Source organism: Trichogramma pretiosum, unplaced genomic scaffold (assembly GCF_000599845.2).
Source record: "Trichogramma pretiosum strain Unisexual culture from Peru unplaced genomic scaffold, Tpre_2.0 scaffold5, whole genome shotgun sequence".
Taxonomy (NCBI): Eukaryota; Metazoa; Arthropoda; class Insecta; order Hymenoptera; family Trichogrammatidae; genus Trichogramma; species Trichogramma pretiosum.
Genome location: NW_019641672.1, coordinates 2,531,601 through 2,557,764, shown reverse-complemented (window position 1 = coordinate 2,557,764; position 26,164 = coordinate 2,531,601). Strand labels below are relative to the sequence as shown.

The following is a 26,164-nucleotide window of genomic DNA, read 5'->3' as shown; positions in this document are numbered from 1 at the left end:
CATACGTGCACCCGTTGAGAAATATACTATTTATACATTACATAGAAGAACTAATTTTTGAATTAATTTTAATTTTTTTAGGTTATACTTTACGCCATAAAAATTTCAAATTTATGAAGTCATTTGCAAAGATGTTACTCAAAACAATGAGTATGCAATAATTAAGAACCATGACTTCCTTATGAGCAATCACAGCGCATAAATATAATGAAAAGTTTATTGCAGTACATACAGTAATTAGTTTATAATTATTGATGGGAAACATCTATATTTGCGTTTGGTATCAGGGGGAAACCCGTAAAAACCGAGCGTCCTTCCGTCTGCCCGAGCGAGCGTAACTTTTATGTTTTTGAATGGCTATAACATCATCCTTTGCATATGTGAGTGTCCCAACTCCCAAGCACACGCGTCGTGAACATCCATTATAGAAAAGTGTGCATAATTCTTTCCTTGGAGACAATTAATCTATCATATACATTGATTCTTGTTTATTCCATTATCTTTGCGTAATAAGGTTCTCAATAGATTTACAAGTCTTAATGAAGTACAAAGAACTTGGATTACTATAGCTGATTACAGCTGCAGTAATAGTCGAGCTGCGTGATTGCAAACGCGAAGAGTGCACGGAAAAATTGATCAACGTACATGACTCGCAGGTCGTTCACCCCTCGAGGCTTCGAGGGCCGAGACTCGAGCAACGAATGTTTATATTTACCTGTCTCTCACGACCTCGCATACATGTCCGTAATTTAAAGTAGCGGCGTTTCACGCGTAGGACCACGTGATCAGTCAGCAGCCACCAATTGCCAAATGCAATGGCACAACTTGAGTTGCAAAGGAACGAAACGAAACGGCGGACAAAGACGGCGGTGCGCATGTGTATTGTGTACCCCCGACACGATGCCCGAGTTCCGAGCTCGTGCTAGCACGTTTTTCGTTACACAGGCGCTTTCTCTCCATGGATTTCATACAGTCAACATCGTTTTTACTTACATCTGCTCCGCAGCAATCTCTATCAAGATGATGGACTAGTTTTTTTGCAAAACTAGCTTGCCGCACGCAAGTGTGAGCCCCAACAACAGCCCAAAATGACGTGAGTTTTTTAAATTTTATTGTACTTGATAAATTAACCATTTTCCGATCAAAGTGCGGTTGTAGTAGAAGCTTGTCTGCGCGCTTTACGCAGCACTACGAGTGTGCGCGTCGGCCATTTTACTCTATGACTCACTGATTGATATGACGTTTCAACTCGTGTAACATACGGTTTTTTGGTTCACGCACGCGAGCATGACTGCTTAATGACTTGATACGATCAACCAACCAACCATATGATTTGGTCTCTTCCACTATCAATTAATTTTCATTGTTTTTTCATAAAAATATTTGTTGGTGTATGAAGCGATCATTATTGCGTCATCATAAATAATTTCATGATTTGGCATATTTTAATGATTATTTAAAATTCTAGTCGGTAGAATTTGATTATTTTCGAGTGTGACGTCACCACAAAACTCTTTCTTCATTTTTAAAATTATTTTTGTGCATTTGTACTGCCGATTTATTCAGCAAACAAATCTGAAAGAGCACTGACATCGTGGTTTTGCGTATTTTTGTTGACGTTGCTCAACTTGTTGCTAAATCAAGCGATGATAATTGAGTATTTCCAAGAATCACATCATTTTTCTATTGATAATTGAACAAACATTTCTTCAGTGATACTCATGAAGATAGAAATATTTTTATTTATTTTCTCTCAAGCCAATATTTTAATATTTACTATGCTTTTTTCTTATTATTGTGTATTTATATTCTTTGTAATTTATGCTTTTTTTTATAAATTTTTACAAAAATAAGTAGAAACTAATTATTGTGTAAAATTTTGGCTCTCGATTAAAGTATATTTTCAATAATATTTTTAGTGCCACCATGGCGTTACCAACTACCAATTCAGTCGCTCTGCCGACATCTACCACAAATATCCAAAACTTTTTACAAAACGTCGATCGGATAAACATCAATATCAACAATGTCGTCAACATCATCAATGATATCGAGTCAGGAAGAAATGATGATGTGGAAGGAAGAACCACTGTCCCCTAGTGGGACAGCACCACTAGATTTAACAGCCGAATGGTTTTACTCTGATGAGAAACCATTAGAATTAGAAGGGTTTTATGAAGATGCCGTGTGCTGCAATTCACCCCTTACTCGTGCACAGATCGCTTCAAAATGGTTAGAAGAGTTAGATTCAGCAGAATGGATAAAAGAAGAAGGTAAATAAGCAATTTTTTATTTTTTTTGTTTTTGCGAAGTCCTACTTTAATTGTAAAAATTGGAAAACTTTTATTTTTCTATATAAAAGCACATAAAATTTTATTTTAAACTATCAAATTGACTACAAAGGAACTAAGCAAAAATTCAAATTTTTGATAGCGTATTGAGTCTTTCAACGTCAAAATGATTCTTTGAAAAATATTAAACATTTTCAAATTGTTAGTAGTACATAGGGGGATTTATTTTCTCAAGTCCTAAATGTGTACCATGCTTCATAAATCTTTAGATCTTGTTTTAACACTTGACAAAAGTAATTAAGGCAAAAGCTGTTCTATTGGTTAGCCTTGAGTATTAGATGTTTTCACATATAAAATGGTAGTTTACCTTGCTGAATTATTTATTAAAACTATTCAACATATTGCAATGTACATACTAGTACTATACTAAGCAATCATATTCTCTGTTTTTATTTATTACACTCTTAGCTTATTGAAAACTAATAGCTGGGACTCGTTCATAACTACCAGCACCGTTCTAGGCATCACATAGATATCTTTTTATTATGCATTTGACACACTTTGCGGCACAAAAAGCTTGAATTGATTCAGTCTAAGCTTTTTTTTTATTTGTCATTGAGAGTTCAGGTTTTTAAAAAATTCTATCTATATACAAACAATGTCTTATTTTATAAATGCACTCGGCGCATTATCGATACTTGAACAAGTAGCTGTAATAGTTACATAAAAACAATTACGCTCAATAAAACAAGGTAAGTAACTATAATTTTATATACATGTAAACTTCACACACTTAGACATATTTGGATCACAGATAGCCTCGATAAAGTTTAAAAATGTTGACGTTGTAGAATAGAATCATCTGCATAGCTACAGATGGAGACTTGCGTTATCGCTAGGATTATATGTGCATACGATAATTGTACAGTCGCGTAAATGGGGATATATATTACATTACAGTTGAAAAATAATAACGATAAAATCTATCGAACCGATTTCCGCGCTCTTTTACCATATGGGAGCGCCGAGGTGCAGAATTCTTTGTTACTACTAAATGAAAAGCAATTACGTAAGCACGACTTGTATATCTATATGTATGCTCGGGCCGAACTGCATTCGTTGAGTTGTAGTGAAAATTCGAACAAGCATGAATTATCCTTTAAAGAAAAAGTCGTGCACAAGGTGAAAGATAATTGTCCGTGCAATCGGTTGATCTGCTACATGATTTTAGTCGTATGCTTTCCCATAACAGTTACGAAAAAGATGCTGGTACGGAAAGCGTGTCACGACGCCGATCGGGAAAAAACAAAAACACGAATAATATTTCGAAAGCGCGACTCGATCGTCAAAAATAATGGTGTAACGAAGCGCCAGCGAGACAGCAACTCTGCAGGCAAAAACAGGTTCTCGCGCTCGGTGCGCGAAACGCGATGGCCTCCGAAAATCCGAGAAACTCGTTTTTCTTTCGTCGCAGTGTGCAGTGCAGATAACTCCGGCCAGTATACCAGCGAAAAGTGACAAAAAAGCTTTGAAACGAGTATCCCGGGCAAAAATAAACAAAGTCGCGGAGGCAGGCGCGCGCACACGCACCTCCAGGGCTGGAGCCTGGAGTGTCCGTGGCCGGTGGTGTGGCCCGCGCGATCGTCCCGCAGCGCGTACGCAGCTATGTAACATGCAGATATCGGAGTTGTGGCCAAATAAAAATAAACGTCATAATACGCGAATAAAAGGAAAAAAGAAGCGGCCGACACGAGTGGGACAAACTGATTAACCTCTGTGTATCTGCGAACCAAGTGGCAGAGTATAATATGAACAGCAGTTCTCAAACCTTCGGGAGTAGGAGGGAAAGTCTCCGAAAGATAAGCTCGCGCAAACGAACGCGTATAAAATAAAAATATATCTACATGTAAGCACACACACACATAAACGCGTATACGACACATTGCTGGGATAGCGAGGCAAGTCGAGGGAAAAGTGGGGAGGTGGCAGTGCAGCCGAGACAAGTCCGCACGTCGTCGGAATCGGAGCGATCGGACTCGTACAGTCTCTCGAATCGAGTCTTGGTTAGTGGTTATACGCGCACGCGTCGATATAACGAGCCTATTTTTTCTGCTTCTACATCGACGCATTACCTGGCAGTTTCAGTGGTGTCTACGTGACGAGAAGCGAGTAAAATTCATAGGAGTCATTGCCGCGTGCCATTAGTGCGATAAGTGCCGAGTGTCGTTGACTTGGTGCATGGTGTTTGCTCGTCGACTTTGCTCGTCGAGTCGCCAAGGCATAACTGCGTAGTTGTTGACTCTGTGCGCGCGAGTCTCGTATCAGTGGGTGCGTGCGTGCGCGTTCGTGTGTCAGTGCGAAAAGCGATCGTCGAGTTGAGTGCCGCGCGGCTGCCCGACAAAGGCTTGCCGATCCGCCGATCGCGAAGCCGGACTCTGTTTGCCATTCGCCTCATAACCGTGATACTGGCAGCCAACGTCCCGGAGCGCCCTACGACTTGGCCGCTCTTGCTTCTGTTGAGTGCTGCAGCTTTGCTAGCTCGATCCCGAGTAGCTGCCAGAGAGCGACCAGTAGCGGCAGCAGCGCAAATTGGCCGCGATTTTTTCAACCGATCAACAAGTCTTGAGCAAGCATCTCCATGCTGGAGTGTGCTAATGTTGTATAATAGCATGCAGTTCGCATATCGTTACACGTGGAACAAAGAGATCATCGTGAACTCGCAGAAGCTCGTAAAGAGACGCTGAAAGTCGAGAATCCGCCAGAGCCGCCGCCCCCGACGCTGACCGAACATCCATCCTTTTTACCATCCTCTCCTGCCCGTACGAGCAGCAATAAGAGATACCCTAACGCGTCAACGTTGAACCCTCGAAATAAGCTAATTCACGGCTGGCTCCCACTCTATCCATTTGGCTCTGATGTTAACGAGGGCCTAACTTCTGACTACCTCGTACCCGATTATCGTCTTGTCATCCTCTTCCTTGCGGTGCATCTCTCTTCCACCATCCAAAGAATTCCACTGGTCGTCGCGTGCCGTAGCACACGAGTCGCGCGCACTCATCCAAAGGAGCAGAATTATGGCAGCTATGTGTTTTAATGGTACGAACTCTTAATATTGCCCATATCATTTACGTACATATGTCTAGAGACACTTTTTATCGACTCATTGTTACACTGCTGATCGTTAAATTTAATTGTCTACTCGATTTATTTCTTGATGAGCGTGCTAACGTCAATTAACCAATTCGTTTGTGATTGAGTAATTTCGCGAAAAATCCACGCTATCGCTCAAAGTATCGCTCGGTAATGAGCATATGGAGGGCTGAGTTTAGCATTATCTTGAAGGAACCACGAAGCCAGCCCAAAAATACAATTTACCATCTTGTTTTCTCGAACTTATATTCAACGTTTCTCTAAAAGGCTCACTGACGACCTATATTTTACTGTATTTGAAGTTTCCAAAGACCCTTTTTACCAATTCTACTAATATACGGTAAAGATTTCAGAAAACGTCGTTGAAAATTTATTTTTGAGCTGGCTTTGCCATCTCCTTAAGGAGAGTGAAATACGTTGAAAAAGTCCTCGAAAGAGCAGTAAAAATGTTCAATGATACGATGACTGCGTGGAATTTCACGATTTCAAAATTAACCTCTTGGCAATGTGGGTTACCATTTTTCACGTACATTTGTGTGACATTTAGAATATTATGAAAACTTGATTGCTTTCAGAAATGAATAGATAACAAAATTATTACTCACGAACACGTCTTGTGGATTAAAAGACAATTCATCTCTCGGGATATCTCGAAGGTGAAGATTGAAAACGATTTAAAACGATTTTTCTTCGATCGGACGACGGATAAATCTTTCGATGAAAGTAGTATTCAAGATAACGACGATGGCGACGATGAGTGACGTTTCATTGCGGAGTAACGAAAAACTACGCTTACTTATCGCTAAATTCGACGGCTCGCGTCGCACTGGTCTGGCGCTCGCGCGAGATCGCGTCGCGAATGTCATTTTTCACGAAAAATTTTTCGCCAAGCTCTAATCTAAACACGTAATAGTTCCGTGAATGATAATACTCATTTTTAATTCTTTTAAATTTCTCGAGTTTTGAAAATATGCATTTAATAATAATAGAGACGAGGGCATGCCAAGAGGTGTGTCTCACAGACACGTCTGTGCAATGCGTTTTCTTTCCGCAATCACCGTCTGATATAGGCGATATATACGGCTGGTTTTAAAATGTTTTCAAATGAAGGAGTTGTAACCGAGTATGTGCCTGAATAATCAAAAACAATGTATCGCATTCAAACATAATAAGGATAATTTTCGTTCTTCAATTGAAGTGCAAATTCCAAGACAAACAGATGTATCAATTAAACTTCGCGAGCATTTGCAATTCCAATGGTCTCCTCGACAACTTTTGCAAAAAAAAACATGAAATCATTACATGAAAAGCCTTGCTAATCGATCGATTGAAATATATTCAATACATCTCGTCTATTTTTAATAGATTTGAACCAAACAACTAATATAGGGATGATAATAACCTAAGCGCTTCCAACCAAGCACTAGATTTATTATATAGAAAACGGATTTTTAAATTTACGTCATCCTGGTCTCGAGTCATGTGATTATACCTTTGTCCTCTAATCTATGAAAGGCTATTTATCTAAAAGGCGCGTTATCTCGCTGAGCATTGAGTAGTCAGCAGCGCCTTTCAAAGACAAATTACTTACTCGGTGTACATAAGAGGGCTCGACTGTACTTTCGTTTTAAATTCTTAAAGTCGCTCGAGTCGAACCTCGCTGGCAGTAAAACGAATGCGTGACATGCGTTCAGCATTTTCATTTCCCGATATAGTTATGTTAACACATCATTAAGGTAGGATACAAGAAAAAAATAAGCTCAAAATCCAGTCTCAAGTGCGTACAACAATGATTTAGCAACTACGCCTACTTCGTGCTAACTTGCGCGTGTGGCTGCTCGAATTCAACGCGGACGTGTTTACTGCAAAGTTTTATACACGTTGTAATAATTAGATATGAGACGCGTGAAATCAGGTTTTGCACGACGCTTATGAGTTCCGTTGAATTTTATTCATCAGCCGAGTCTCGAGAATTCGAAAGTATTTATCGAAGCAAATGTTATGTGGGCATGGATTTCTTGCCCCATGAAAGTTTGCATTGCGGTGAAAACTCGAGACTCCATTATATGCGCCTAGCTCCTGCAAATACACGCACATGCATAAATACGAGAGATGCATTAAATTCGATATCATACGCGAGATTGAAAGAAAAGTTCGTTGACCGAATGGGTACACGGAATGGGTTGTAACTTACGTTGTATTTGCTGATATATTTTACGTTATGTATTGAACATATGTCGTTATTAAATAAACTATTCATGTTTATGAAGAAATTAAACCTGCTGGATTTTCCCCAATGTTAGCAAAGTTTTTATAAACTCTTTGTGCGAACTTTCCTAAATGATTGTATAATTAGTCTAGTGAAAACTTAAATAGAATTGCATTTTGTTAGGGGGTAATGAAACCAGTTTTATGTTTTTGGGCGCGCTGAAACCAAACATGACGTTGGGTTTTACCTAAAACCACAACGTCAGGGTAAAAATCCAGGGTGAAAGAGTTTTTTGCTAATATCTCACTCTCAGATATGGAAAAAATGAATTGCACCAATCGATTTCCCATGAAATTTTACATCGAAATACACTTTCAATTTTTCAACTATTAGTGCAAAATTGTTTACAATATCGAAAAATAAGTTTATAGTGCAATATCCCAATCGGATATAAACTGAAAAAACGTCCAAAAAAAATCAAGTTTATTAGAATAAAAATGTAGCATTTGAACGGGCAAAGTTTTTATCTCCAGGGTACGTGAATCAATTGGCGTGTCAAAAATAATTTTTTAAATAGTATTATCCATGATTGATTCAAATTGAATTGACGATACCAAAGTAATCTGGAAACGATGCGACACAGAGCTAACGAGTGAGCTAAATATACCTGATTCCGCTAGACTTTTTCGCAGTAGCATACTTAACATGTGTTGAAGTGAAGTACCAGTCGATTTGAACTTGCATTCAGTTTACATGGTTGTCGGATTTTCACATGGTATTTCGTTTTGATGCGTAAACTTTTCTGCCAGCTCCAACGTCCAAAAATAAAGAAAGTAAATGGCCAGATAATTACCTCCTGAAAAGACATTGAAAATTACTAAAAATGACTAAAAATTTTTAGAAAGTAGTGCGAGATAATATGTGATTGATAAGAAGTTGATTAAATTAATTAATTCAATGAAAGATAATCTCTTAGTTACTGGCTATTAGTATCGGATGGAACCTGCATCTATAAATTTGGTGGAAATAATAGAGGAAAATAGCTGCTAGCTTCGTCGTTGATGACTTTTTTGCATAATGAGATAAAATTTTTCATTTATTCAATAGGAAATATCGGGTCAAGTACGCATCTACCCACATGTCAACAAGTAATTTTGCCTCAGCTCTAACGACGTTACAACACTACCCATAAGCTAGCGTTGCGAAGAAAATTGATCGCGCAATTCTATGCAAAGCTTATATTATAAACTATAAAACCGAAAATACCTTTACGTTCGTACCCTCCGTAAGCTTTGTATTATTTCATGTCTACTTTACTGCACTGAAAATATGAAATAGCATTGTCTACTAGAGCGCTATGGTGAACTCAGCGAACAACAGTAGTAGCTGCTACTAGATTTTTCGGCCACCGCCACTAGACTACACTACTAAATCTTATGTTTATTAAACCGGAAAGTCAACTTTACTAGTCGGTAGTAGTGATGCATACTAGAACCGATCGACTATAGCTCTCTAGTAACCATTACTTAGACCATTAGTGCTTATAATTTTATATTTTCATTGTGTAGTAGCGTATCAATGAATGTAGTGAGTAATTTGTATAGTGATGAAAAATTATTTTTTTTTTTTTTTTAGATAGTTTTTTAATACAATATCCCTTTTAGGTGAAACGCTGAGCTGATTAATGTGAAAGGATATAGAAATAAATGAGCACATATAATGAGCTTCTTGAGTTAATGAGTACTTTGTGCCGATATAAGTAAACATTTATTTATCTACATAACTGAAGTACCATGAGGATCACCAAGACTTTGAGTCTCTTTTGCTGGTTGATTGATACTTGGTGATTCTGTGCATCGAGAAATTAACAACTTTAAAACTTGAATTCAATCCAGCTTCAATATAAAAGATTTCACATGCATAAACAGTCAATTAAAAAAATACTGACCTTTGATCTTTTGAGAAGAATGGGGCGGGATTTTTCAAAATGATAAAAAAATAGGCCACTTATAATTATAAAACAAGTTTCGAAAATGCAGTGAATACAATATAAATAACAATAGGATTGTGTAAATGAATCTAAAAAATTTTTTATTTTAAAATATTTCCAAAGTAATTGACGTTGAGTTTTTTTTAACTATTAAGAGATCCGTACTCCAGTCCAAAATTCAAATTTTTAAACAAGTTTTCTAAATTTTATGCTGGGGTACGGATCTCTATATGATACAGAAGGATCGAATAGTTTTTCATTAAACATTTGAAGTTGACTTTTTCCTATCAGTAAGTCAGGCACTTTTAAAATTATTGTACTGAAATAAACAAATTTTGATGGTATAAAGTGTGAAAAACAGTTTGAATTACGCTTTCACTTGGAACATGCTGTATTTGGGGCAACAAGCACTGCGAGATTTTGCGGTGTAAGTTTAGATTTTACCACGCACTTGTGCACGCTTGCACATATAAATACACATATTGTCTTATCAGAAAAAGCCTCGATTCGAAGTAAAAGTCGCGCGTTTATCGGTTCAATAAACTTTGTTCTTGGCGCGTAACGTTCAAATCGACTTCTCGTTCGCACTCCGGCCGTCGCTCCTCCCTCTTCCACCTTTGAACGCGCTCGTACCCCCTGAGGAGCTCTTGATAATTGATTTTTTTATCGTTACTCTCGCCATACGTTGTACGGGTGTGCGAAAAATTCAAAATCATCGTCGACACGCGCCCACGTGCGTATCGTTGCCCCCCCTGAGGCTGTTTTACGCTGCCACGTACGCACACCTTTCGGTTTCCAATTAATTCTCGGCTCTCGCGATCCTCCTTCTGTTGTGCACCAACACAATTATGCATTTGTTTCTCGCAGTCAAGTACATTAGTCATTTTTACTTGTCAGTCAGCAGATACGTTGCATACATTCGTTCTCGCGATAAACTCTGCGCTCCGACATTTGTGGCGACAATCGAGAAGCGTCACTTTCAAGTTTTTGCCTGCGATTATTATCGAATTTCTGAATTTTCCCTGACTATCATGTGTACATTATGTGCCGAGAATTGATGTGGAGGAAAACAGTCGAGTGAGAAGTCTGAGATAATGCCATCTCGAAGAAGGTCGACACTATGATACTCGCACTCTAAAGGCTCTTGGCTGTGCGCGTGCACGCTATGCATGTACATAAACTGCTTGTGTGCGCGTACGCCTACTGTGCATGTTTATACTTGAAGGATCGAACGTGTCAAAAGTGCAGTGTCGCTCCTCCCTCCTTGAGTTCAATGGCGATAAGCGAGGTATCGTCCGAGTACACATTTTCGTCGCTACGAAACATCCATAATATTCACAATTGTTTTCATACGCTTATTGTGACTCAGCTCAGATTGTTGAAACTAGTACAACTGCAAAGTCGACGTTGGAATGGATAATATTTTAATTAATGACACCATTTTGTTCTAAATGGTCATTTCTTTTCATTTTTTTCTTTCTTTCTTTGTTGTTGCGCGAATGAAGAAAATTAAGGCCATCATCGATGAACAATAATGAAGTACGATGCGAGCTCGTGCTATGAAAAACTCGTGTACGTATGCACTTGTATCCGTATAAATATAAATGCGATATTGCGCGTGCACATGTATAATTAAGCTCTAGGCGGCCTATATTGATAAAATCGACGCCGAGCGCTCGCGCGATTCCGAACGTTGATGCGCTTGAAAAGTATACAATTTCACAATTATTGTTTGTTAAGTCGCCCAATAGCAATGAATTCGAGTGTACATGTGTGGAGGCAATAATATGCGTACGCACGTGCGACTGCGTTTGCGGCGATTTGCGCGAAAATCGTCCGAGCGCTAATGTACGCAACGCTCAAAGTCCATAAAGGCGAGCGAGCACGCGCTGTTGCGGCATTAATAAATATTGTTTTTTCATTCGGTCGCTCGCGGGCAACGAGTCTTGGAGGAATGCCCGTAACGGCCGTTAGCCTATAATTTCCTAAGCTGCTCGTTTCGCAATTATTGTAAGAGAGCTTGATAGCGCTCGAATCAGTATCAATAGAAAAGAATTTATAAGTTCATTTTGTGTCAACAACAATGCTCGCTACGCGCATTGAAGCTTTACACTACCGTCTTATAGTGGCTGTCAAGTTATGCGCGTTAATACTTACTTTGATCAATGCAACGCCATTCAACGAGATGCCTACAGCCCAGTCATAACAACAAAAATATTCATTTTACATATCGACCAGCACAGCAACACGTGCATCGTATACCTGTAAAGGCGGATAAATCGTTCATGTTCCGTAGTAAATTCACATACGTAAGCAGCGCGGGATGCTTGTTTTGGTTTCTCTATCGTGGCTGGCTGGCGCGCGAGCGTAGTCGAAAAATACGAAACGAGTTTTCGTCGTGTGTATTGCTAATTATTACTGGATTTTTGTCCGAAAGCAGTGCGCGGGGTGTGGATTTCAGCTGCATGTATTAAAATAAGCGTTTGCGAGCTCTGTTTAAAGCGAGAAAAATTTTTTAAAAAATTTATTTTCCTCGAACGAGCATAATATTACCATCTTGTAAAAGGAAGCCAAAAGAACGCTACAAAAGCGCGCTTTGCGTTTTCTTTCGCAGACGATCGCGATCAATATTTAATTCAATACCTACGAAAACGAGGATCGGTACCAGAGGTGTTGCGCAAAACGAAGTTATTTGAAGTTTTGTATAGGAAAAAGAAAAATTTCGTGTAAAAATTTTTCTCTGAATAGTCAACCCCCGCGCACAATTAGGATGTTTGTCTTTGAACGAAAAAAATGTAAAAGTCGGTTAACGTGTAATTAATCGGAAAAGTACCATATTGTCAATGATCGCTAACACGTGACACTTTTTCTTTTTTTCTCTTTCCTTTCTAGCGTAGTTATCTATAGAGTTAACGCAGTCTTTTTGCTTGAGAAAAATGTTCTGGTACTACCGAACGACTTTTATCGATATCTGCGGTCTCTGCATATTAATTTTATATAAACTAATAAATGTAAAGTTGACACTACCTTTTTTTCATATAAAAAGCTTTACATTCAGTCTAATTTTTTCCGTGTCTTGGCTCAATCTATAATCTACAAAATCATCATGTAGTTGAATTTGACAATGTCTAATCAAAAACTAATTTCAAACATTTCGGAACGAACGAATTGGTCGACAGTGTCAATATATTTTTTACTCTTTTTGAGACGCGTGATTTTGTCTTTACAAGAATAGGTAATAATGGTTTACTGTTATTACCTTTGTCGAACTGGAATTTGAATAGCCGTTTTAGCTGTTATTCATGGAACAGCTCGGCGTGAGGTACAAAAGATATTTATAGTACACAAATGGAGATATAGTCTACATTTAATACACATTGCCGTTTACAATGACTATGATTATCCGATAAGATAATTAGCTTGAAACGAAACTCAAATACCCAAGTTACAACGTGATACTTGAATGTTTTATTAGTTGATGCGAAATATGTCATAAAAATCACTTTTCGTAAATCTATAACTTTGATAATTGTGTTAAATGCACGTAAAAGACCTTGGAATTTAACAAACTTCGCACTAATGTTGGTAATGGTTATAGACTCTTTTTATTGCTTGATTTACTTTTCACTATCATTGATTTCTAAATTGAAACGTTGAAAATATTATTCACTTGACTGTATGATGTGGCATTTTTGTGCGTAAAATCCATTCGTTCAGAGGTTTTCACTAAACAAATTACAGACCTCGTTAACTTGGTGATCTTCCATGAGTCCAGCTGCGCAAAGAGACCAATACAAAATGATTATTTAAGCACACAAGAGATAAAGCATTACAGAATAAAGAAATAACTTTATTCAAATTTTCAAAATGATGAAACTATGAAATTTAATATCAATTCTTTCCAATTATTTTTCAGAATCACTCAACGACTGGCTCGAGAAAAAGATAGACCTGCCGATTTTCTCCGATATTATAACACCGGAATGCGTACCAAATCGATCGGCTGTGGTTTACCCCAACATCCAAAAACCACAGCCCCAGATAATACCGCAAGTAGCGCCTCAGTACCTGATTGTTGAACAACCGCAGCATGTGCCGCAGCAGCAACTGCAACACCATCAGCACCAGATTCAACACCATCAATTCCACCACCAACAGCAACAGCAGCAGCAACAATTAATGCAAATTGACGAAACTCAGTCTTTGCTACGCGAATTTGAGACTGTTCTCGGCGATGTCGAGGCTTGCCACCAAATTCAATACAGCCCTTCGGCTTTGACACCACCGCAATCGCCGCCGCCCAAGATCCAGCAAAAATTACTCGTCACTCTACAGCCGTTGCAACACGAACAGCAGGTTCCCACCTTCAACTCTTTCTATCAGCAGCAACAGCAACAGCAACCGAGACTAACGGTATGAATCCTTACTTATGCATTTTAAAAGTAATGATGAACTATAATTTATAATATTGATAAAATTTATTACATTTTTATTAGGAATCAACCATTCTAAACGCACCAGTTCAGCACCAACAGTCTCAGTTGCACCAACAATTCAACATCAATTCCTTGCCACTGAACAACAGTTCGACTGTACAGCACTCGTTGGCTGCCGGTCAAATAGGTGGACAATGGGCTGCAGGGAATCTGTCGTTGGACTCTTTGAGCCAAGCAAGTACCGATGTCGCGTCGGTTGACGAGGAACTGGCTAAAGTCGACGAGTACGTGCTCAGCTGTGTCGAAGATGCGATTGGAGGAAGCAGTGGAAACTCGGCTGCTTCGTGCACATCGTCTTCGTCCCCGGCTTCGCCTTGCACCAGTTCCAATGGTAGTTGCATGTCATCCGAGGATTCGAATGACGATCCAGAGTGGTCGCTCGAATCTGCTGCTAATGATCAAGCTGCTGCATCAGCTGTTCGCGGCAAGCCCGCTCGCGGTGCTGGGCGTAAACCTCGCGCCAGCAATAAACCCTACTCGCGCCCCAATGCTGAGGACAAGCGCTCTCGCAAAAAAGAACAAAACAAGAACGCTGCAACGCGTTACCGTCAAAAAAAGAAGCAGGAAATCAAGATGATAATCGGCGAGGAGCAGGAGTTAGTCAATAAAAATGAAAAGCTTAAAGAGAACGTTAAAGATCTGGAACGAGAAATCGGTTACTTGAAAAAGCTCATGCGCGATTTGTTCAAGGCCAAAGGCATGATCAAATAGTCATGAGCTCAGGAATAACTTGCGCTTACATTTTAGCTTAAACCAGTTTGTCAGTAGTGAAATGAAAGCAAATACTACCGAGCTTTCATAGAGATAGATTCTTTACACAGCTTAATTCCATTCTGAGAGTCGTACTCATTTATTACTTTTTTACTACAAAGGTACTTTACTGTGCTATTGTTTTTTTTATCGTACATTTAATTTTTTAACACTCTTATCGACTTATTAAAGGTGGTTTTTCAATTTTGATTTCCGTTAATATCCATTGTTACTTTAGAGTTCTCCCTACTTTTTTAAATAAGTTATTCAGCCATTTTTATCATTTACCCTTAACTTTTATTAAAAATTAATTTTTCTAATGGAAGATTAGAAAATAATTAGCTAGTTAGTATAATATATAATTATAAAATTTACAAAACGTAGTTTTAAAATTAATGTAAATTTTAGCGATTCTGTGTTAGTATGTAAGAGTTTTATTGTATTTGATTGAAAGCACAAGGCTCTTTTATTTACGTCTCTTCTAATTCTAAAGGGTTTTTTAATTCACTGTATTCGAAACATCTGTGGTGTAAATTCATACATCTTACCTTCCACAAACGTGTTCAGAACAACTGTACTAGCAGCACGTAATGAATTGATCGACGTATAAAAAATTGTACATTAATTAATACCAATTCTTTGGATATTTTATGAAATATGCGACGAGATATTTGTAAAAAAATTTCGATTTTATGTTGTCGATATTGAAAAATTATTTTACTTTTCTTTAAAAATTGTAATCTTACTTGATTATAATAAAAATCATGGTCGAAGAAGCTATACGCATATATGACCCGTCGAAAGCGATTAAAAAACTCAACGACCTTAAAAATCTCACTCCATATGTATGGAGCGAACCTGTCATTGGGCCCGACTCGCGTTTCGTACAATAATGATGAAAAAATTTAATTCCGTTTTCGACTTGTAAATCCGCTCACCGACGGCATACATTTTTACCAATCATGTCGAGTTTTTTTTTACTCCAAGCAATTCAACCTGCAACTTTAAACTTTTTTTTGTTTTTAACTCTTATATATATATTATTTTGTATTGTACAATGATTATAAAAAAAAAGAAACAGTAATGCTAGTATGTATGCGCTACAGCAGAGATACACTTGTAATAACAAGTCAATGAAAATAAAAATTTTTGTTCATCAAACTGCTCAATTGTACGTTTATCTGATTTCATTTACCAGCTCCAAGATTATATTACGAGCGGACCATGCTTACAACCTCGGTAGCGATAAAAATGTCTTGGAAAGGCAAACAATGATAGTACGCGCACGCAAGCACGTATTGAGAGACGAAATATGCATGTAATGCTCTATCTGGTATACATGTCGCAAGTTCCCTTTAAATAATAATAATAGCGTACAATTTTCCCCACGCTCGGCCTCTACGCACCAAGTAGATTTTTCCTTTCACTTACATTTCGTAGCAAGTTGCAGCCGCGAACGGAACAACGGCCGCTACTGGTGCAGCTCGCTTGGCAAATATCAGATAGATCACACGGTGCGACCGAACGAGACCGCGCAGTCACTTGAGCGCGCGAGAATTATATCCTAAAAGTGAGTAACGTTTCTTGGCTATAGTTTTCAAATCCGTGACCGACAAGTGTTTAGATAAACGAGTCGACTCGCTACAAGCTGTTAAAATTAGTCATACGCGTTGTTGGTCGATTGAAAGGATTGGTCCTTGTGCATCGTAATCCAAACCAGCCGCTGAGTTGATTAACAAAAAATTTGACATTTAAAACTGATTAACTGATTTCAGTTGCTTCAAAGACAAACTAAAACTAGGATAAAAACGAAAAAATATGATGAAGTGTTTTCTGTGATTTTCACTAAAGATTTTTTCGATTGGCCTGACATTAAAATAAAGATATTCGTGTAGTGATTTAGTAAAATATTCGGTAGAAATTTCAGAAAACGTTTTTGAATATTTCTCTTTTAACTTCGGCTTCGATAATTTCTTAATGCCGTCTCAAAAATTAAGTACTCCACTATGCGCTTCAGTCAAACTGTAATTATTGTAACGTTGGTGCGGTGAACCACACGCGATTCATAATAAATAAATGATCAGAAACGCTTGTGTATCGAAATAGAAATATCTTGCCATTTTGGCACAGTCAGTCATTTCTGCAGGTCAAAAATAAAAATTTTGGCTATTTTTTTGTGGAATTTTTGTGGAACGTATTGCGTTAAAAGTCCTTGGCACATCATACAAGATCCGTATTATCTGGAATGTCACGCAGTAAGTTCCGTCTCAGCTGCGGTGATTTTCTTTGTAATTGGCCAAATTTATAATTTCAGTATATTTTAATTGAAGTAGCCATGATATTTATTAAATGAGTTTCTTATCGATTTACGTGAATCTTCAAAACAATTAAGCCATCATAATCGATAACAACGTGATCGGCTCGACTTGATAATTCCTTTAACGGTCTGCCAACTTTCAAAGCTCTTATGAACTTTTGTCGTCGTCTTGTCTCGCAGGAATCAGGATTATTGACGATCTTTGTACTCACAAGATTTTACTATGGGTGCAAGCAAAAGCAAAAGTTTCTCTCCTAAAAGAAGCACCGAGGTCAAACCATCTAAGAGTAGCAACTTTTCTACGAAAGCTGAAAACTATGACAGTGAGTTATACTTCATTTTTTTTTCAAATTATATCGTTCTATCAAAGATGATTAATACAGCTTGACAGCTCGTTTCGAATCGAGCAGGACATGTCAACGGATGTATATTCACGTCCGACAGCTTTTTGTTTTTTTTTTTTTCCATATATAATGATGTTTCATCAATACCCGGATTTATAAAGAAAAACTAGTTAATTTGCCGGTTGCGCCTTTATAAATAATTGAGAGGTTATGATTGGGGTAGTAACAACATACGGACTATATTGATAGCGGAAAACCTTGCCATTGCTTTGTATTGCGACAGTAACGCAGCAACATAATTAAATTTCTTAAACCTTGTTTTTACCGAGCTTTTATGGAATTACGGATACTAATTAATCGAGATTTAATTTTCTTATCAAGCGGAAACTTGCAGTTTTTATTGAGTTGCTTATTTTACGTCTTCTAATAATTAATTGATTATGGATAGCGAAAAGTCCAACTGCAAGTGCCCTAGTGAGCGAGATATTTTTATTGCAAGTTTGAACATTATTAAATGATCTAAATTTTTTTCATGAATTTTCGCAATTTAGAAACCGAGGTTTATGTGGAGGATGTAGTGTGCAAAGAAACTGACATTCAAGAAAATGAAATGAAACTTTTACCCCTGGGAGATGACGGAAAAATTTTACTGATAAAGCAGAAAGGAGAGTTGCATGCTATTGGAACTAAATGCACTCACTATGGAGCTCTCTTACATACTGGTGCTTTAGGAGAAGGACGAGTCAGATGTCCTTGGCATGGTGCTTGTTTCAATATAAAGACAGGTGATATTGAAGATTTTCCAGGATTAGATTCTTTGCCATGTTACCAAGTACGTTTGTCAACTGACTTTTTTTGTTTTAAGTTTTTTTTTTTCATTTTCAATTTTTCAATAACTAGTGATATTTCTGTGATGATTGATCGCCTAAAAGTTGATTCTAATTTTGTATTTTAGGTGTCAGTAGATAAAGGCCTTGTAAAAGTTAAAGCTAAACAATCAGAATTGTTAGGTAATAAAAGAGTTAAAGGTATGGTGAGGAAGAATAAATGTAACTCCGAAACCATTGTTATTGTGGGAGGTGGACCAGCAGGAGCAACATGTGCTGAAACTTTGAGACAGGAAGGTTTTGAAGGGCGTATTATATTGATTTGCAAAGAAGGTGTATTGCCTTATGATAGGGTTAAACTCTCAAAAGCAATGGATACTGATGTACAAAATATACTACTGAGACCACAATGTTTTTATGAGCAAAATAACATTGAAACAGTTTTTGATATCGAAGCTGTAAAATTAGATTCAAATAAGAAAACCGTTTATTTGACCTGTAATCAAGAATACAAGTACTCAAAAATATTTTTAGCTACGGGCAGTCAGGCAAGAAGACCAGATCTTCCTGGTGTCAATTTGCAAAATATTTTTGTCTTAAAAGACTTCAAAGATTCAAGTGGAATTCATAAATTATTGAAAGAAGATGTTACAAAAAAAAATCACATAGTAGTTCTGGGAACAGGCTTTATAGGGATGGAAGCTGCTGCTTATTGCGCTGATAAATGTGCCTCAGTAACTGTTATTGGAAGAGATTGTGTTCCATTCAAGTCTGTTTTTGGGGAGGAAATAGGAATGAGAATAAAAAAGGAATTTCAAAATAAAGGTATAATTTTTTTTTTTTATAATGTAAAAATATAATTAATTTTGTTCTAAATTGTTTTTGTAGGAGTAAAATTCATAGACAATAATTGTATTCTTAAGTTTATTCCAAGAGAAGATGATGAAAAACTTGTTGGTAAAGTACAATTGAAAGAAGATTTGTCTTTGAAAGCAGATATAGTGATTCTTGGAATAGGATCAAATTTAACCACAACATGGTTGAAGGATTCTGGTTTACAAATGACAGACAATTGTGCTTTGATAGTGGATGAGGTACTCATCGTTTATAAATTTTAATTTTTTTCTTACTTTCTATCTTTGAATTAAAAATATTTTCTTACAGTATTTAAAAACAAATATAGATGATGTATATGCTGGAGGAGATATTGCCTATGCACCTGTTTATTGCGCTAAAACCAAAGCAGCTATTGGTCATTATGGACTTGCTCATTATCATGGAAAAATAGCAGCTATGAATATGTGTGGAAATCAAACCCCACTGCAAGCAGTTCCATTTTTCTGGACAACTTTGTTTGGAAAGAGTTATCGTTATGCAGGTATGCTGAAATGTGTACAATATTTCCAGAGTATAAAACTAGGAATAATGCATGAAAAATTTTTTTATTCAAGGATTTGGAATTCCTGACAAAGTGAAAATAGTTGGGTCATTAGAAGAAATGAAATTTTTTGCTTATTACATTAAAAATTGCAAAGTTATAGCAATGAGCAGTGTGGGAAGAGATCCAATTGTGTCAGATTTTGCTAATTATCTTTATGAAGGCAAAACTTTGACAGAAGATGAGGTGGAAAAAGATCCTGTTGCATGGATTCGCAATAAACCAAAAGATCTTCAAACTATGCCAATATCCACGTCGTAAGGAACTTCAGATCAAGTTTTATTAAGAAAAGGTTGAAGTTGAGCATTTGATCATCAATTTAAATTTTTCCAATGCAAATTAAAATGATGGATGTTATAGTATTCTTCCATAAAGTTCAAAGTTTCTTTCTACAAAATGTACCCATCGTAGCAAAAAGTTGTTTAGGAATTGTTCTACAAGTTATCTACAACTACAAAACTGATTTCAGCTCAACCTTCTCTTAGTAACTTATACTAAAAATTTCAAAAGTATTATATTATTATTGAATATTACTTTTAATACAATCATAATTGATTATGTTTTTTACAATTATAATTGATTATGTTTATTACAATTAGAGTTAAAAATAGCTCTAGTTTTTTGTGTGCATGCTTGAAAGATGGGACCAAAAATAACTGGAAATTTTTTAAGCTTCTCATATTTTAGGATTTCAAGATTTTCTCAACAACAGAAATATTACCACACTGTAACACCATTAAACGTCTCAAGGAATTGTTACAATAGCATTCAATTTAAGCGATGTACACACTTTATTAGAATTATGATCAAGTTACTATAATTTGTGATGTTAATTTTATTATTGCATTGTTTTAAAGCTACCAATGAAAAGTATTTATATTATTTTAAACTGATTTTCTTATATGCTGCTGTTTGTTTGTTTCGTATTATGTTTTACCTGATTGGAAATAAATATAACTGCAAAAAATGTTAAAATGACTTTTTAATATTATTTTTAAAGTTTACACATAACACTAAGAAATATATAACAAATCATGACTTTTTAATCCCAAGCTTCTGAAACCTTCAAAGGAGCTAAAACTTCAGCTAACGTTGTATGTTTTTCAAAATCTTGATTTCTATTATGTAGTATTTTCTTTAGGAACTTTGAATATTTTTCAGCTGGAGATTTTGAATGGCCAAAAGATTGTTCAACTGTTAAGTATGGATGGCGCAAATAGAACATATTCTTTTCTGTTCTATCGAAATCATGTCTCATTGTCAGCAAATCAAAATTGGTGATTGGTTTTATCTGCCGATATTTTCTAAAAAAAGAATTAAAAATTTTCTAAATGGAGAATTCCACGTCAATACTTATGATTTAGACAGACGTAACATTGGAATGACTATGAGAGGATTAAAATTCTTGTGATGAACATAAGTAAAAATGGTAATTAATTAAAAAAAAATCCAATAAACAGGTTAAATGATAAATTTATCGAAAGATCAATCAATTGAAATCATTTGCTTACCCTCTGTATTTTATTCCATGAGGCCGTTTACCGAAACATAAAAAAGCTGTCAATCGCATATTAACGTTTTACTGTGTCACTTTTGTCAATAAAGTAATTTATCCGGCTCAACAATAGCAATAGTAAGTAATTACAATTTTACACTTACACCGTGGAATAATAAACCTGAAGATAGCTCTCAATTTTAAGCAATGGTAAATTTTACCAACTTTACGAAAATTGGATTGATGATTATTCAACTAGTTCATTAAAAGCTTTAAAATTTGTTAAAAATATTTTATAAGTTAAAGTGAGTAAATGTTCGACAATATTCAAATGAAATTGAACATTTTTAATAGCCAATAGTTTGCAAATTTTAAGTATTCCTTATTTTTGAAATTATAAACTATCCACAAAGGTACCAACATAAAAAACTTCAGTGAAATCATGTCAGATGCGGCTAGAGCAATTAGGTTAAAATACATTGTCAGATAATAGTCTGAGGTGGAAAAGTGATCAAAGTTCATACAATTTTAAATAAACATAAAAACATTACAAAAGCATGTCACTTTCACTATTTTCGAGGATTGTTCATGCAATTAACACTCCTCAATCAGTGCGTTACATGCGTAATAAACATCGTGATCCAAAATGGAAAAGGATGCGTGGTGAAAAAGTTATTAAAATTGACTTATCCAGGTTCGAATCACAAAACGAAGACCCTGATAACTTGAGCCACAGTCAAAGGCGTCAAAAAATGAAGGAAAGAGGGATTTTTCCTCAAAAGCCTTGGTTAGAGAAACCAATGTATATCAGTTGTACCTCCGCTATTTTTGAACCTTATATTCCACCTGAAGGAGATGGTAAATTTTCAGCAATCTCAACTACTGGTGCCAAGCAAAATATGGAATTTCTAATGAAAAAAACTAAGTCGTATCAGGCTTATAGAAAAATTAAAAAGTATGAAGAAGAATTCAATGCCAGTGACTTTCCTGAACAGGCTTTGGAAATCTATAAGACAGCTCATCAGTTATTAGCTGAAAAAGACAAAGAAGGTATTCAACAGTATATTACTGAAAAATTGTACCCTCAGATGTATTGTAATTTGGAAAATAAACAAATTCAATGGAAATTCATAAAATCACTAGAACCAGCAAGGATTGTACATGCTCGATGTACAACAATGTTAACAGACACTAATGTTTTTGCACAAGTAACGTGTAGATTTCATACTCAACAATCTTTAGTCATGTATGATCGATTTGGAAGGTTGGTCAGTGGTTCACCAGTACTAACTAAAGATGTGTTAGATTACATTGTTTTTGAAAAGCATCTCAGTAATCAATATGGTGTATGGCGAATGCACGCTAAAATTATTCCAACTTGGATGACTTCTCAAATAAGTCTACCAAAAACATTTGCATTTCAATCTGAAGAAACAGCATTAGAAAATAAAGCAGATTCACAAAATTAGTCATAAAGCAATTAATATCATAGTTTGATTGAAATGGAGAAATTTATTGTAAATATTGTTTTGAAAAATAAAAATATGACAATAGAGATCATAATTGAAGAAATAATTTTTTTAACCAGTACTACCTATTACTCATTTACTTATAATTAGTATATAAAATTAAATGAACTTGCCATATAACTGAAATTTTACATTACATATATTTTCAAACATGTTTACATTTTATATCACTAAGTGAAGAAAAAGTCTTAAATTCTGAATGATGACTGTCATTGACCAAATTTGACAGTACGATAAACGGCCAGACACATGGATTATATGTTGTATGTATAAGTGTATACACTTGACACTTGTAAAAAGGAAAGGTGGGAGTTGTAGCATGTAGTTCTAGTGGTGATCCGCAGCAGTTCCTATATCAAAATAAATATACTAATACAGCTGAACACGTATAAAATTGAAATCGGCGTACTCGGCGTAGTCCGTACTCGTCATTTTCCATATGTCTATAAGTTAATGCTGCACTTGATTGAGTTTTGTAAGGGCAATTCGAATAAAACGTAACTTGTAGCATAAGTAACTTGTTCATAACATATTGCAAGCTTTGAAATTTACTTGTGAATTAATTATTTTATACTTTTGACATAGAATTGACGCATTGAATCACTAGTTTGGTTTTTCATTCATTGAATTTTAAAGAAAACAAAACAAGATGACTACAGCTGATTGGGATGAAGTTAAAAGGCTAGCTGCAGATTTTCAAAAAGCACAGCTTAGCAATGCATTACAAAAGTAATTTTTGTTGTTGATAATTTTTTTTTAATTTATGATTTTTACTTAAAATTATGTCATTTTCAGATTATCCGAACGAAATTGTGTTGAGATCATTATGAAACTAACTGAAGACAAATTACTTAATGTGATTTTTACTAATGATGGTAAAGAATATGTAACTCCTCAACACTTAGCACAAGAAATTAAAGATGAGCTTTTTGTGCATGGGGGAAGAATAAATTTGGCCCAATTAGCAAAGATTTTAAATGTTGATTTATCTCAGATTTCTAAAGCAAGTGCTGAAATTGAAAAACATGACAGAGGCATCAAAATATTATTAGGACAATTAATTGATAAAACTTATATAAATAAAATTTCTGAAGAAATCAATGACAAACTTAATCAAAATGGCTTTATAAATGTTGTTGATCTTACACTCCACTATGATTTACCAGCTGATTTTATTCAATCTACAATTGAAAAAGAATTGGGAAAAACAATTTTTGGTAAACAAGATTCTCAAGATCCAAAATTAATTTACAATCAAGAATATATAGCCAGAAATGAAGCCAAAATAAGAGGAGCTCTTTCAGCTTTAACGAGACCAACACCAATTTCTGCTATTTTAGGACAGTGTGCAGTTCCAGAAAGAATATTTTTTTGTAAATATCAAATCAACTTAAACTTTTATATGATATTATACTTATTTATGCACGATTTTTTTTTTAATTTTTAATACTATAGCTATTATGGAAAATCTTCAAGATAAGAAACAGATTCCAGGTGTTGTGAGTGGTAAACAAGGCAGTAATAGTATTTATGTACCTACAATATATTCCAAGGGTCAATCTGAGTGGGTTGATAGTTTTTACAGACAAAATGGTTATCTTGGTAAGAATGTAGATTAATTTAAAAGTTTGAAAAAAACTTTATTTTGGAAAATGATTGTTTTTTTCAGAATACGATGCCATGTCCAGATTGGGTATTTCTGATCCTAAAAATTTTGTGAAACGTCATTTTCCTGATGAAAATCTCATTTATTTAGATTCTGTAGCAGTTGGTTCAATAATAATTGATCAAGTAAATGCAAATATTGAAGAAGTAGTTGCAACTGGCTCTTTTACAGATATCTATTCGCTATTGCCATCAGTTTTTAGTCCTTGTGATGCAGAATTACTGTTAAAAGAATCTTCTTCAAGAATGAAATCTTTTATTCATATATTTTCTTCTACAATGATTGTGTCTGATGCTTACTTGCAAAAAATCCAGAAAAATTTGGAAGTTTTATGTGATAACAAGGCCAAGGAAGCAGTTGAAAGTGGAAAATGGCTTCAATCTGTAGTTGAAAACAAAATAAAATCAAAGGCAATGGATATCATCGACACTAAAGCAGATCGAAAATCTGAGAGAAGAAAAAAAGCTACTGGAGGAAAAACTGGTGGAGGTAGCCAAGGCAGAGAAACAAAAACAAAATCGACTAAAAAAAAATATCAACAAAATAAACATCAAGACATTGAGTCTGATGACGAAAATCCTGAAAAAGTGAATGGTAAATTTGATCTCATAAATATTGATGATTTAAAAATTGAATTGAGTAAAGATGAAAATTTAAGAGATATGGAAGAACTAATAGACGAATTAGCCATTCATTTTCTAAAGGGATTGAATAAAACTGCTGCATCAATTGCAGAGCAGTTGTCACAGAAACACAAAACAACAAACTTAAGTGAAGTAGAGGAAAAACTTAATTCTTTTGTTACAACTATTAGAGTTTATGAAAGAGGAATTAAATGTTTGGAAAAATCAATTCAAGAACCAATGGTCAAATATCTGCTTAAAACACTAGGTGCTGACTTTGTTACCGAAATTTTTAAATTATCCGCTCAACAAAATGTTATACAATGTCCTCCAAACTTGAGCACTGAAGTCAGACATAAAATGCTTCTAGAATTACCTAAAGATGTAAGAGAGCCATTGAGCGAACTACATAAAGTTGTTGGTGGAAATTCAGTAGAAAATTTTATAAATTCTGTTGAACCAGCTATGGCTGCTTGTTGTTTAGTACTCAAAAAATATGATAAGAAAAAAGATAGAGCGATTGTGGTTGGTCACCGAGAAGCTATGTTGGAGCAATTAAATTGTACACAAGATCCTGCACTAGCTTTGCACTTAACAACTGCTATACTATTCATAGCTACTACTCAAAATGCATTGCACATGTCTGGAAGACATGTTTCTACAATTCTCACTTTTTTGCGTCCTCTTTTGATTGAAGCCACTGGTGTTACACTCTTTAAATATCATGGTAATACAATTATTTTCAGAAATTTGATCTTCAAAAAATTAAATCTCATTTTTTTTCTTATTTTTGCAGATTTGGTACTTCAATTTTTGAGTTCTTCTGATCAAGATGTCAAAAGAAGCTTGCAAAATGAATTGGAAGAAAATTTAGCACAAATTAAAATAATTGCCAATGATTATAAGAAGCAAATAAAGGATGATAAAGTTCAAGATTTTTGAACGAAAATGCGCGTGTATAAAAGTTAAAAAATTATAATTTTTAATAATCATGATGTTTTTAAATTGTATAAATAATATGTAATTCAAATAATGAACT

The 26,164-nt window shown here is 35.6% G+C and overlaps 5 protein-coding genes across 11 annotated transcripts; 4 read left to right on the top strand and 1 right to left on the bottom strand.

Moving 5' to 3' along the window:
* Window positions 1–841: 841 nt before the first annotated feature.
* Window positions 842–15,210, top strand: LOC106659039 (myb-like protein Q). Of its 2 annotated transcripts, XM_014381326.2 has the most exons (4): window positions 842–1,093; window positions 1,920–2,273; window positions 13,557–14,053; window positions 14,137–15,210. In XM_014381326.2, the coding sequence occupies exons 2-4, from the start codon at window positions 2,027–2,029 to the stop codon at window positions 14,845–14,847; spliced, it is 1,455 nt and encodes a 484-aa protein (XP_014236812.1). In that variant the 5' UTR covers window positions 842–1,093; window positions 1,920–2,026; the 3' UTR covers window positions 14,848–15,210. The 2 variants fall into 2 exon arrangements, with proteins under 2 accessions (XP_014236812.1, XP_014236813.1); XM_014381327.2 differs by lacking the exons at window positions 842–1,093; window positions 1,920–2,273 and adding an exon at window positions 4,355–5,387.
* Window positions 15,211–16,390: 1,180 nt separating this feature from the next.
* On the top strand, window positions 16,391–20,779 carry LOC106659038 (apoptosis-inducing factor 3). 4 transcript variants are annotated; one of them, XM_023460541.1, is made up of 8 exons: window positions 16,391–16,456; window positions 17,384–17,526; window positions 18,099–18,379; window positions 18,503–19,199; window positions 19,263–19,468; window positions 19,539–19,752; window positions 19,826–20,069; window positions 20,500–20,779. In XM_023460541.1, the coding sequence occupies exons 2-8, from the start codon at window positions 17,427–17,429 to the stop codon at window positions 20,630–20,632; spliced, it is 1,875 nt and encodes a 624-aa protein (XP_023316309.1). In that variant the 5' UTR covers window positions 16,391–16,456; window positions 17,384–17,426; the 3' UTR covers window positions 20,633–20,779. The 4 variants fall into 4 exon arrangements, with proteins under 4 accessions (XP_023316309.1, XP_023316310.1, XP_014236810.1 ...); XM_023460542.1 differs by lacking the exon at window positions 16,391–16,456 and adding an exon at window positions 17,124–17,141; XM_014381324.2 differs by lacking the exon at window positions 16,391–16,456 and having other exon boundaries at window positions 17,270–17,526; window positions 20,500–20,778.
* Window positions 20,777–21,488, bottom strand: LOC106659043. The gene is made up of 2 exons (XM_014381329.2): window positions 21,324–21,488; window positions 20,777–21,116 (listed from the first exon to the last, which is right to left on the bottom strand). The coding sequence occupies exons 1-2, from the start codon at window positions 21,380–21,382 to the stop codon at window positions 20,855–20,857; spliced, it is 321 nt and encodes a 106-aa protein (XP_014236815.1). The 5' UTR covers window positions 21,383–21,488; the 3' UTR covers window positions 20,777–20,854.
* A 279-nt stretch (window positions 21,489–21,767) lies between these two features.
* LOC106659042 (probable 39S ribosomal protein L45, mitochondrial) lies at window positions 21,768–22,870 on the top strand. Its single transcript, XM_014381328.2, has one exon. It carries the CDS (start codon window positions 21,865–21,867, stop codon window positions 22,774–22,776), a length of 912 nt encoding a protein of 303 aa, XP_014236814.1. The 5' UTR covers window positions 21,768–21,864; the 3' UTR covers window positions 22,777–22,870.
* A 301-nt stretch (window positions 22,871–23,171) lies between these two features.
* On the top strand, window positions 23,172–26,086 carry LOC106658780 (E3 UFM1-protein ligase 1 homolog). 3 transcript variants are annotated; one of them, XM_014380898.2, is made up of 6 exons: window positions 23,172–23,311; window positions 23,422–23,565; window positions 23,632–24,209; window positions 24,292–24,438; window positions 24,506–25,852; window positions 25,922–26,086. In XM_014380898.2, exons 2-6 carry the CDS (start codon window positions 23,486–23,488, stop codon window positions 26,065–26,067), a joined length of 2,298 nt encoding a protein of 765 aa, XP_014236384.1. In that variant the 5' UTR covers window positions 23,172–23,311; window positions 23,422–23,485; the 3' UTR covers window positions 26,068–26,086. The 3 variants fall into 3 exon arrangements, with proteins under 3 accessions (XP_014236384.1, XP_014236382.1, XP_014236381.1); XM_014380896.2 differs by having other exon boundaries at window positions 23,172–23,333; XM_014380895.2 differs by having other exon boundaries at window positions 23,172–23,349.
* The last annotated feature ends 78 nt before the right edge of the window (window positions 26,087–26,164 follow it).